Raw genomic sequence first — 12,880 nt, 5'->3', positions numbered from 1 at the left:
ACAAAATAAGACCCGAAGCCCGTAAGCACTACCTTCTGCGATTTATATCTTTGATCTTTTTATTTTTCATGTTCAAATGTTACAATATGCGGCCCAGCTTTCTTCCTAAGGGGCGTACGTTCTTGTGCTTGTAAAGCGTGGTGTGTTTGACGCTGGCCCTGTTAACATAGAGCGCGGGGCGGGGGCCTTTCGGGGGCCAGGACTGGGGATGTGCGACGGGGGTTGCTCAGCACCGCTTTCTGCAGACAGACAGACGAACCCCGCGCGCGTTCGCTGTAAACGTGGGTCCTGTTTGAAGGCCTCTCTCTGACCTGAGCCGTCTGGCAGCCGTGCGGTTGGGTCTGTGCCCACACACGATCCGTGACCCCCCTGAGGCCCCGGCTCTGAGAGGCAGAGGCGAGAGCCACGTGCCCGTTCTTGGTCTGATTGCTCAAGGGTCGGAGGCCGGGAACATAAACTATTTCCCTAAATTGCAATCACTGAAGAGTTCTGTCGGGGAATTTTTTAAGTGTGTGTCCTGTCAGTAAGACGTTGGAACCCACCTTCCTTCGCAATGAAAGCAGCGGGAGATCCCCTGATTAGAAAGACAGGCCTTCGTGCTGAAGGAGGCATGATGACCCTCCATGCACCCCTGGCGGGCTAGCGGATGGAGATGGCGTGACTTAGGACCCAGTATTAACGTTAAAGACAGAATTGGGGGGAGAATAACGTCACGAAACCCGGACACAAACGGAAACATTCTCGCCCTCATGGAGAAGGGTTGTGGGAACACAACAATCACCACCAGCTCCCATCGCTGAGCTCAGACCGGTCACAGGCAATCGATGGATGAGGATCAGCACAAAAACGCTCCAAACAATGAAAAATCGCTCTATTACGATGAAAGGGAAGTTTAGTGAATATTTTGTCATATGTGTGTGTAGAATGAAAATTCAGCCTCCCTGACCAATTTTCCAGGTTTGAATAAAATGTTATATAGAAATAAAACATATGTATAGACATATGTATGTGTATGTGTATGTGTATGTATGTGTATGTGTATGTGTGTGTGTGTGTGTGTGTAACATTCAACAAATAGAATTGCTGGTCTGCAAATGTTGTAGGACTAGGTGACGCTATGGATCTTTCCACGGCTCTAGCGATAGACCTGGGGACCCCGCGGTTCCGTGTTGATGCATGTTTAGTCGTGTGTCTGCCACGCACCTTGCTGGGCTGTAGAAACCGTGTGGGTGCTCTTGTCCACGTGGCTGCGAGTGGCACCGGGAGCCACAGGACGACTCGGGTGAGAGGCTGGAGAGCTTCCCAGCCTCCGCCCTCGTGGCCACATCCAGTGACATGTCCAGGAAGCACAATGCCTGTGCTGCCTCCTCACACGCGTGTACCTCAGTTTACCCTTTTCTAACGTCCCAGCCATCACCTGTCGCTCGGACTATGGCCGTCCCTTGTCACCTCTCATTCTTTTAGGAAGGAGACGGGCGAGGAGGAGCCGAGAGCCGCCCCCTCTATAAACACGGTGCCTGACCTTCCAGGGGACCTAAGCTGTGGTGAAAACATCGTAAAGAAGTGTCCGCCGCGTTCCCCTTCCGGAACTCTCTCTAAGCCAGCAGCGCAGGCGGATCATGGGTCTTGAGTCTGCTCTCCTACATTCGATCCCCGTGTGCCCCTGATCATAGCCGGGGTGCCCCTGGGGGAGCTAGGGCTCAAGCGCCCCGAGCCACCTGTGACGTGCGGGTGGTAAGGGCAGGTACCTCGCAGGAGGACGGCATTAAATGAACGACATGGGAAGTTCATGCTACATAACGCGTCTGAATAAACACTCTTCTCGCCACGGTTACTGCCAAGTTCAGAGACTGTCTGTCCCGGACGCGGTGGGGGCGGTCAGCCTGCCATGGGGCCGGTGTTGAGGATGGTGGACCCATCCCGGCGTTTCCTCACCACGCCTCCTTCCGAGATCGGCAGAGGCACCGGTGTGGTTAGTGAGGCACGATGGTCTTTAGAAATGCAGGTGGGGTGTTGCCTCACGTCACGGATGGTTTATGGGAATCTGACCCCGAGTCAGATACAAGCACAGCTTTGAAGATGGGGTCATCTCATGGGCACCACGTTGATTAAAGGAACCGCATTAGCACACGCGGACGCGGACACGCAGACACACAGACACGCAGACATGCGCAGACCCGCCCCGCGGGTATTGGGGAGGAGTAAAGGGTTTGGGAGACCAGATGCCCTGTGAGATGGAAAGGCTGCAGGCTGCTCCCTGCCCCCAGCCCCCAAATTCTGAGGCTCTGTAGTCGCCGTGCAGAGTGACGTTTGAGGAGGAGGAGGGTTGATGCAAATTTCACAGGCAGGTGCCTTCCAGGGGTCTCCCTCACACCATTCAAACTCAGATATGAACACATGTGCATCGGTTCGAATGCTAGTGCACGGAGTGAGCTGGAGTGTGGGAATCACTTCCCGATGTATAGAAGCTGTCACTCGCCGTGCCGAGGGGCATTTATTACCCAACTGGACTCATTCCTGCAACGGCCTAGGCTCTGGTCACCGGCCTCTCTCCCCGCAGCGTGGGCTCTGGTCACCGGCCTCCCTCCCCACAGCGTGGCAATGGGCACCGGCCTCCCTCCCCGCAGCGTGGCGCCGGGCCTCCCTCCCCGCAGCGTGGGCTCTGGTCACCGGCCTCCCTCCCCACAGCGTGGCAATGGGCACCGGCCTCCCTCCCCGCAGCGTGGCGCCGGGCCTCCCTCCCCGCAGCGTGGCGATGGGCCTCCCTCCCCTCAGCGTGGCGATGGGCCTCCCTCCCCGCAGCGTGGCGATGGGCCTCCCTCCCCGCAGCGTGGCGATGGGCCTCCCTCCCCGCAGCGTGGCGATGGGCCTCCCTCCCCGCAGCGTGGCGATGGGCCTCCCTCCCCGCAGCGTGGCGGTGGGCCTCCCTCCCCGCAGCGTGGCGGTGGGCGTCGGGCCTCGGTGGTGTAAGCCACTGCTTGCACGTGGGGATGAGGACTTGGGAAGACAAGGTCCAGGCGACGTGCTGGCTTCTGGCCGGCGTGCGGGTGTCTGTACTCAATGCGACACCCAGGACCGGATGCTAACGCGTCGCATTCGCTGAGTGAGGGCCACGTTGTCCCGTCACTGGGCACCGCTGTGACGTGTGTAGGCCGGACCGTTAAAGGTAGACGTTTTTCCCTCAAATGACTTTAGGGTGACTCTTCCCGCACTTAGTCGTAGAGTAGATTTCAACGCTGCCACCTCACCCACCGCCTGCAGTCCGCCGTCTGCTTGAGCCCCCCCTCAGATGTGTCCTCAGGTGGGAGTTTCCGTGGGGAAGACACATGCTCGCGGGGGCCCCGGGCCTGAGGTGGACACGGTAGCTGTTCCAAGGATGTGACCCAACGGGGCCTTTCAGGGGCACACTCTGCCTAACGGGCACGCGGTGGCTCTGGGCCCTACGTTTTCACTCCGAGGGTAGAAATACCGATATTTAAAACCAAAAAAGGCAAACGTGTAACCAATACTGAGGAGTAACACAGGACGCGAGAGAAGAACTAAGTCTCGGCAGTTAAAGCAGGTCAGCCCAGCAGACCTTCCATCGGAGGCGGTTTTGGGACACAGAGAGCAATGCTGTTGCTCTTTCCCGCTAATATTTTGATGCAACGGATAGAGACGCAGCGTCTGGGCCTCACGCACTCTGCATGTGTGACAAAGGACTTACCTCGCCCCAGTAAAGACGTAACCGCGGGATCATGGCGTCACGTGTGACCGGCTTGCCCGGCGTGACTATGGGTTCTCCCTTTTGGAAAGTCATCGTCACGGCAGCTCCTCAGCAGGCTACACGTGTGCAGTGACTTTTCAAACACGGGCTTGACCTTGACCCCTATATTCAGTGTATACCTCTCACAGTGGCTGTGGGAGGCATGCTTTCCTCTGGATTTTCACACTGAATCTACGACGGTTGCAAAAAGCAGTGATTCTGAGTACTATGCTGTTATGCTCTTTTTTAAAACACAAATGAATTCACATATTATTAGTTAATAAGGCAGTTAGCGATAAGTTTTTTCTTGTGGTGGTTGTTTTATATGTTTATTGATTTCAGAGAGGAAGGGAGAGGGAGAGAGAGAGAAACATCAGTGATGAGAGAGAATCATTGATGGGCTGCCTCCCGCACGCCCCCTATTGGGGATCGAGCCTACAATCCAGGCATGTGCCCTTGACCGGAATTGAATACAGGACCATTCAGTCTGCAGGCCGATGCTCTATCCACTGAGCCACACCAGCCAGGGCTGAGTATCGGCCACTTCTGCATTGATTGGACCTTCTAAGCGAGCAAGGCTGTCTTATTTCTAGTAATAACACGTGTTGTTCCCACAGACACTGATTATAATGACGGGGCAGACACAACTGTTTTTCAAAGCCGATTTCAATGATGTAGCTGCTGTAATGACCTTTTAACTCTTAACAGAAACCTGTCTCTTAGCTCCCTAGAGAAACACCAAGAGATGGTCTATGGCGAAGAGTCTTTAGTTATGACTTAGTCTATGGAGTTAATTTTTTTTCAACTTTTACTCCAAAGAGTAGCATAGTGCAAACATCATCCGTCATTTCCACGTCATGCCCACACCGTGCACACGCCTCTTACAGCTACTGCACCTCGCTGCCCACATCTGTAAAATCAGGGTGTGACCAGGTGTTTTTACAACCTATACGCCTGTTGTTGACATTACGACTAAGCACAGTTTCTTTAGAAAATAAAGCCAAAATACCTTAAAAATAAGCCTTTTTGGATTAAGATAAATGGCTAAGAATTCTTATTACGACTACAAACTATTACAGGATATATAGGCTTTTATAATTTTTTATTTTATCTTGAAACATTTCTTAAACATTGATTACCTGTCGCTGTTAGTTGTCTGATTATCTGAAAGGTTGCTTATGAAATCAGTGAGGAAAAGGCTACAATTTCAAGCCAATTATACACTGAGTGGCCAGATGATGATGATCTCTGAATGCATAATAATCTGGCCACTCAGTGTATATCCTATATAATAAAAGGCTAATATGCATATTGTCTCCTCGACCAGGAGTTCGACCAGCAGGCAGGCCGGCCAACTGCCCATGTCCCCTCCCCCTGGCCAGGCTGGCCGGACCCCACCCATGCACGAATTCATGCACCGGGCATCTAATACACACACACACACACACACACACACACACACACACACACACACACACACTGAGTGGCCAGATTATTATGCGTTCAGAGATCATCATCATCTGGCTACTCGGTGTGTTTCTCCAGCTGTGCCTGCAGCACGAAGCCGTGGAAATGCTGTTCATCGGAGCTCGCTGGAGAACCCGGGAGGACTTAAATTCACGACTCACAATAACTGGGATTAACCAACGTTTATTTTCGAGCCATTTTCTTTCCTTCTGTGAATTGCCGCTTGTTGCTAAAAATAACACAAGTGAGCATACGGCCGTGATGAGCGTGAGCTACCCAGCGGCTCCGGCTCTAATCACCTGGGTGAATTTATTTGAATTTAAATAAAGACTCTCCCATTTAAGACGGAATAATTTGCTACAATATGGATGAACCGGGAGCACATTATGCCGAGTGAAAGAAGCCAGACACAGACAGACAAGTACCTCATAACATCACTCCAATGGGACACGTGAAATCCTCAAACCCAGGGTCAGAGAAGGGAACGGTGCCCGGGGGCTGGGGCTGCGGGGATGGGCAGACGCTGGGCAAAGGCCCAGACGTGAGTTATAAGATGGCTGCGTCCGGCACAGCCTCACGGTCACGCTGAGCGAGAATGCGCGTGCACGGGAACGTGGCGAAGAGAGAGGACCTCGGGTGCTGGCCATAAAAGTGAGGCATGGACATACTTGTGAGCTGGAGTGTGGGAACCATTTCACGGTATAGATGCGTATTAAACTGTCACATGGGGCACCTTACATATACGTGATGTTTATTTGTCAGTCGCATCTCAATAAAGCTGTAAAAAGCTCACCATTGAGCCCTGGCCGGTTTGGCTCAGTGATTAGAACATCGGCCTGCGGACTGAAGGGTCCCGGGTTCGATTCCTGTCAAGGTCACATGCCCGGGTTGTGGGCTCGATCCCCAGGAGGGAGCATGCAGGAGGCAGCTGATCAATGATTCTCTCTCATCATTGATGTTTCTATCTCTCTCCTCCTCTCCCTTCCTCTCTGAAATCAGTAAAAATATATTTAAAAAAACACCTCGCCATTTAAACGGGCAGTGTCCGCTCCACGTGCCATTCCCCCCATATTCTGACGCGTGCAGGATGTGTGCAGGGAGGAAGAGAAACCAGAGGCCTCTCCATAAAACCCCCTGAGGGCTGGCCCCTCACCACAGGCCACGGCTGTCCAGCACACGCCTGGTCTCACCCACGTGCGTGTATTCGTCCCACGCCTTCCTTCAGTCCATCTGCGTTCAGTCACGTTGTCTTATCACTTTACCCACGATCCCCTTTCTTTCCTCTCACATTTTGAGCAAACATGCCCTTTACTGAAACAGGGAGAATAATTCCTTCCCGACAGGTGCGCCTCCTCGGAGCCTTCGACGGCGCTGTCTCAGTTACAGGGAGATGATACGGATACACAGCGTCCTGGGACACGCTGATGGGACGGGCAGAGGCTATGCGTGTCTAAACCATTTCCCTTCCATGCATTAGCGCGTGTGCGTCTGTGTTCGAACCAATGCACGTGTGTGTTCGTATCTGATTTTGAGTGGTGTGAGGGAGACCCTGGAAGGCACCTGCCTGTGAAATGTGCATCAATCCTCCTCCGCCTCGATGAGGGGACATGCACTCCGTCCTGGGGGCTGCGAGGTTCCCGGGAATTAAATCCAAAGCGGGAGGAAGGAGAAGAAAGCACTTTTTGCAGGAGCCGAGAAAGGCGTCCACCGGATGTTTCCGCGTGAGTGCCGATCAGCCAGGGCCACGGACGCCGTGGGACACGGTTTTAAGCACGCCCCCGGCTGGTCTCGGCCTCGCATCTCTGCAGGAAGAGACGGGAGCCTCAGAGTCCCGTGAGCAGGAGGATGCTGGCGACGTTGCTGCCGCCCTTCAGAGGAACGCCGGGAACGGCCCGAGAGGAAGCCGGGCCGGCTCGCACCCACAGCCGACGGCTCACCGGGAACTGACCAAACCCTCTCCTTTCGTCTAAACTCCGGCTTCCGCGAAGCGTCCTAAACGCCTGTTCACACGTGATGTTCCCGTAACACGGCCACGGGCCCTGGCCAGGGCGTGGCCCTGCAGACCCTCTGGACCTCGGAACCCGTCTCTGCTCGCCCTCACGTGGCGCGCTCCTCCCGCCTTGATGTGGCTTTGCTTTGCTTTAAGCCCTGACGCTGTCCGTGTTTGATGTGTGCGACTTGGTGAGTCTGGACAGACGTGTCCACCCATGAAACCTTCCCCACAACCTGCCATGAACATATCCACGCCTTCAAAGGCCTCCGCCTTCCACCCTGACCGGTGTGGCTCAGTGGATAGAGCGTCGGCCTGCGGACTGAAGGGTCCCAGGTTCGATTCTGGTCAAGGGCATGTACCTTGGTTGCGGGCACATCCCCAGTGGGGGTGTGCAGGAGGCAGCTGATCGATGTTTCTCTCTCTTCGATGTTTCTGACTCTCCCTCTCCCTTCCTCTCTGTAAAAAATCAGTAAAATATATATTTTTTAAAGGCCTCCACCCTCCTCCTCACCATGGGGTGACGGCGTTCTCCCAGGTCTGCCCTCTTGGCAAGGGCTGAGCAACAACACGACGTTGGTGACTGAGCGCTGCCCCACGCAGACCCACAGGCCTCGCTCAGATTTCACCGCGACGCGTGGACGGAGACCGGACTTCCCCGTCCCCCACCCCTGGCCACGCTGCTCCTCTGTCCCCGTGAGGCGGAGCTGCCAGGTGCCTCCCCGGTGCCCACGCGGTGTCTGCCCTCGTGTCCGGCTCGTGTCACGTACACGATGCCCTCCAGGCTCATCCATGTGTCCCAACGGCGAGATTTCTTTCTTTACATGATTTTTCCTTGTCCTCTCCCGAGGATTTTTTTTTCCATTGAGAGTGGAAAGGAGGTGGGGAGGGAAGAGAGAGAGACATCGATGTGAGAGAGACACATGGATTGGTTGCCTCCCACATGCACCCCGATTGGGGCTGGGGATCAAACCTGCAACCCCGGTACATGCCCTTGACCGGGAATCGAACCCATGACCCTCCAGTGGGAGGGCCGACACTCTAACCCCTGAGACGCCAGCCGGGGCGAGATTTCCTTCGCGTGAAGGTTGGATGATCTCCCGTGGTGTGTGCGGGCCCCCTGCTCTCTCCGTCCCCCGCTGGTGGACATGAGGCTGCTGCTGTGTCCTCCTCATCGTGAAGGATGCTCGACAGACGTGGGCAGCAGAGGGCGCTGTTTCTGCGTGGAGTGGAAGGTGCAGCACCAACTTGCCTTTCTCGGCGTCCTCACACCTGTTTGCTGCCTAATTGATGACAGCCATCGGCCGGGGGAGCCGGCAACCCGTCCACCTTGTCCTCGGCCGCCTTTCAGTCCACGGTGAGCAACGCCACGGACATCGGGGCCCTGGCTGGACCGGGTTCACGGGAATTCTGTTCACCGCGTGGGAGCGACGGGGCTGTGACTGAGGGAAGGAGCAGCTCGGGGACGAGGTGCAGCTGGAGGACCGGGGACGGGGGAGGCTCCGGGCCGTCTCCCTGGCGAAGGCGTCCTGAGGGTGAGCCTTGTGTCGTCAGCGGGTCCCAGACCTACTGACCGGTGGGCTCTCCAAGCTCCTTTCCCAGGAAACACCAGGACAGAGGGAGACGGGGCGGGCGGCGTGCAACAGTTCAGAGGCATTTCATGCATTTGTTTTTGAAAGTTTGGTTCTTTGGAGAAAGGGGGGGGGGGGGAAGAGGGAGAGAGAGAGAGAGAGAGAGAGGACCAGGCTCTGAATTTTATTTTTTGTAATTCTCACCTGAGGATACTTTTTCCCATTGATTTTTGGAGAGAGTGGAAGAGAGGAGGGAGAGAGAGAGAGAGAGAGAGACATCAATGTGAGAAAGACACACCCATTGGTTGCCTCTCACACAAGCCCTGACGGGGGGCCAGCGACCAAACCCACAGCCCAGGTGGGTGCCCTTGACGGGGAATTGAACCCGAGACCCTTTGGTCCGAGGGCCGGCGCTCCAACCACTGAGCCACACCGGCCAGGGCGAGGGAGAAGCAGGCCGTGACGGGAGATGCGTCCACTGTGGGGCCCGCTCTCCACGGCCGAGGGCGTGGGGGCCGCGGGTCAGGGGGGCTGTGGCCGTGCTGCTGGCGGAGTGGCTCTGGGGCCGTTCGAGGCTCCAGGACAGCGAAGGAGGGAAAGTGAACTCCGCGCAGCGTCCGTGCCAGCCTCTCAGCCCCGAGAGCACCGTCTCCTCAGGCCACACGGCCCGTCCCCCCGATGCCCTTCACACGCGGCCCCCTCCTCCTGCGATGCCGTCACCCACGTCCGTGTCCGTGTCCGTGTCCGTGGGGAGGAACCACGTCTCCTCCCCTTTCACCCCCAAGGCTGCGACGTGACAGCTCCCACGAGCGACACGCAGGGAGCACTGGCTGCCCACCCGCCCAGGACGGCTCGGCGATTACGGCACGTGAATTACATACAACGCGTGGCACGAGCGGTGGGTCTGACACGGGCAGCTGCTTCCCCTGGAAAACAAGTTCCGATGAGAAAGATCATCCCTCGTGTAGTCCCTGGACCGGTCCCGCCAAGTGCACGATCTTATCTGATTACGGAAACGGGAAACCGCGGCCTGGCCGCCAGTCCCCAGCAGCCACACTCGCTCATCAGACAGAAACATCGCTCCGGGTGAGTAAACGGATAAGAAAGAAGTCAAGCTGAAACCGGTTTGGCTCAGTGGATAGAGCGTCGGCCTTTGGACTGAAAGGTCCCAGGTTCGATTCCTGTCAAGGGCATGTACATTGGTTGCAGGCACATCCCCGGTGGGGGGTGTGCAGGAGGCGGCTGATCGATGTTTCTCTCTCATCGATGTTTCTGACTCTCTATCCCTCTCCCTTCCTCTCTGTAAAAAATCAATAAAATATATTTAAAAAAAAAAAAAGAAAGAAAGAAGTCAAGTAGCTTTCTCGAGGGGGGAGGGGCGGGAAGAGATGAACCTAAGACCTTATTTGCATCTATTCGCATACATGCATCACCTGTGGACACAGACAGATGGCGAAGGCTGGGTGGGTGGGAACTGGGAGGAGGGGGACAATGGGGGGGGGGGAAATGGGGGACGTCTGTAATACTCTCAATAATAAAAGATGAAAAAGGAAAATAGAGGACAGGAACCGATACCTATGCCATTTGAGAAATCGGCAAAAGAACCTTTCATGCTCGCCTCCACCTGTGCCTTCCTCACCGACTCCTTGAACAACAAGGAATGAGGCCTCCTCTGTGCGGGCTCCGTGGCAGCTGACAAAGGTTGTCAGTGAGCACAGGCCACAATCCCTACTGGGTGGAGACGGACGACAAACGAACGGACCTTCAAAAAGGAAGAATTGTGGAGAGAGACGACACCTTAAGTCAGCTTCCCCAATAACCCAGCTCAGGGACTCACAATCTCGGCCTCTCAGTAAAATCCCCCCTCCCTCCCCACCCCTCCCCTCCCTCCGTCCTCCCTCCGCTCCTCCTGAGCTCAGGCCCGCATCCTTCGTGTCCAATCCCACCTCGCGGCTCTTTCTCCAGGGCCTCACTGACACACTAGATCGCTGTTTCCCGTGAGGTGGAGACGGGCGCTTTCCACGCCAACGGTGACTCTCACCTGCTCCCCGCGCTGTCCCGGAGCCTGGAGGCTTGTGCTCCCCCTGAAACGCCCGTCCTGGCCTTGTTGCCGAGAGCTGTGAGCCCGTGGCCCGAGGGAGGCAGGGATCCCGTCTGCCGGCCGCAGTCAGAACTCGATGCCATTGCTCCCAGAAAGCCCGGCAACGTTCCCGAAGCGACAGGTGGACCAGGCGCAGAGTAGGGGACGTGGTCTCTCAAGACGTAGATGCGCATCCATTTGCTTTCTCCTCCATCCGCCCCACCCGGCCCTGCTCCCCCCCAGCAAACACCAACAACACGAGAGACACAGGACACAAACACGCCTTCCCGCGGCAGTGCAGGCACAGCGCCCACTCGCTACACGCATGTACAAACACACAGCACGCTAGCGCACCGCAGACATGCATGTACGAACACACAGCACGCTAGCGCACCACAGACACGCATGTACGAACACACAGCACGCTAGCTCACCGCAGAGACAGCTTTTATTTCAGCCGCATCCACATGAGACACGGCGCCGGGACAGAGCCCGGGAGCAGAGGGGAGCGCCTAGGAGTGGCTGAGCGGCGGCGAGAGACGGGAGTCCTGCTCCGTCTCCCAGGCCGGCGGAGAGGTCTGGGCGGCTGGGCCCAGGAAGCGGGGTTCCGGAGGCGGTGGGTCCAGCTGAGGCCGAGGCCGGACGTCCCGGGATGCTGCTCCAGCTCAGGGGGGGGCAGGCGTCCCCACGGATCAGGGGCCGTCAGTACGTCTGTCCCTGTCCGTACCAGCCCGAGCTGCAGGCGGGCTGGAAAGAGGGGCTCTGGTAGGTCCTGGACGAGGAGAAGTAGGTTGGATGGCAGTAGCCGGACCCACAGCCCACAGACTGGGCACGGGAGCCTCCGTAACCGAAAGGCCCGAGGCCGGCGCCGCCGCAGCCCGAGGAGCTGGGGCAGGTGGCCTGAAGCGGCCGGCAGAGCGAGGAGGGCCTGCGGCCGTAGCTGTAGCCGTAGCCGGGCGCCGGGCAGCCGGCGGGCTCCCAGCAGGTCTCCTGGCAGCCGTAGGGAGGGGATCCCTGCTGGCAGGGGCCCTGGGCGTAGGCCACGTTGCCGGGGTAGGCGCTGCCGGGGCAGACGTTGCCGGGGTAGAAGGAGCCGCAGGAGGAGGCCGGGTACCGCAGGCAGCCGCCCAGGGAGCGGGAGGAGAGGGTCCCGGAGCTGAGGCTGTAGGACATGCTGTCGGGTTCGGTTCTGGTTCTGGTTCTGGTTCTGGGCTGAGCGGAGCTGCAGAGAGGACCTGTGGCTGTGGCGATGGCTCCTGCGCTGGGGCTTTTATACCTCGGCCCGGGGAGCCGCGATGCTCAATTAGCTCCCGGTCAGCGATGCGCCACCTTCAAAGCCGTCTTTATGGAGCCGGCGGGTAATGAGGGGGGCGCGCGGTTTCAAAGCAGCGACTCCCAGGGCGCACACGTCTCCGCCTTCATCTCACCGGGCCGGGCGGAGGTAATTGTGCCTTAATTGCACCCGCACGGGCGTTCGTTTGTTCCTCCCTCTGTGAACAGGCGGCGGCAAATGGGCACCGTAGTGATAATTGTGAGTCCCAGGCTCTAAAAATACTTTGGAGTCTGGGGGTGGGGGTGGCATTTAGCGTGCTCTGGTTTGGGAACCCAGATCCAGAACAGAAAACATTCATCCTCCCTGTCTGTGTCAGCTCCCCCATCTGTGCACCTGGGAGCAATGACCCAGCACAGCCCGGTGGGGAGAGATGCTGACTGGGTTCTGAGTTTTCTTAAAGCCCCAGCGCCCCAGCCACTCTGTGTGTGCGGATTTATTTTCACTATTTTTATTGTTATTATTATTGGCAATTACAGTTCACATTCCATATCTTCTGTATTCGTTTCAGATGCACAGCATAGTGAATAGACATCGTAGGCTTTACAGAGTGACCCCCCGATACTGCCCCTACCCCCCCCCCCACCCCCCGGCACCACACAGTTCTCACATTATTATTTACTAGAGGCTGGTGAATGGAATTCGTGCACGGACAGGGTCCCTCGGCCTGGCCGGCGATCAGGGCCGATCAGTGGGG

The 12,880-nt window shown here is 56.9% G+C and overlaps 1 protein-coding gene across 1 annotated transcript; it reads right to left on the bottom strand.

The window, feature by feature from the left end:
- Positions 1-11,555: 11,555 nt before the first annotated feature.
- Positions 11,556-12,026, bottom strand: LOC307097150 (keratin-associated protein 13-1-like; the record flags this gene model as incomplete). The annotated part of the gene is made up of 1 exon (XM_079767132.1): positions 11,556-12,026. The coding sequence occupies one exon, from the start codon at positions 12,024-12,026 to the stop codon at positions 11,556-11,558; it is 471 nt and encodes a 156-aa protein (XP_079623258.1).
- Positions 12,027-12,880: the final 854 nt, after the last annotated feature.

The sequence above is a fragment of the Cnephaeus nilssonii genome (genome assembly GCF_951640355.1).
Source record: "Cnephaeus nilssonii genome assembly, chromosome: 3".
Taxonomy (NCBI): Eukaryota; Metazoa; Chordata; class Mammalia; order Chiroptera; family Vespertilionidae; genus Cnephaeus; species Cnephaeus nilssonii.
The sequence above is the reverse complement of the archived record's forward strand: the minus strand, read 5'-3'. Positions and strand labels throughout refer to the sequence as shown.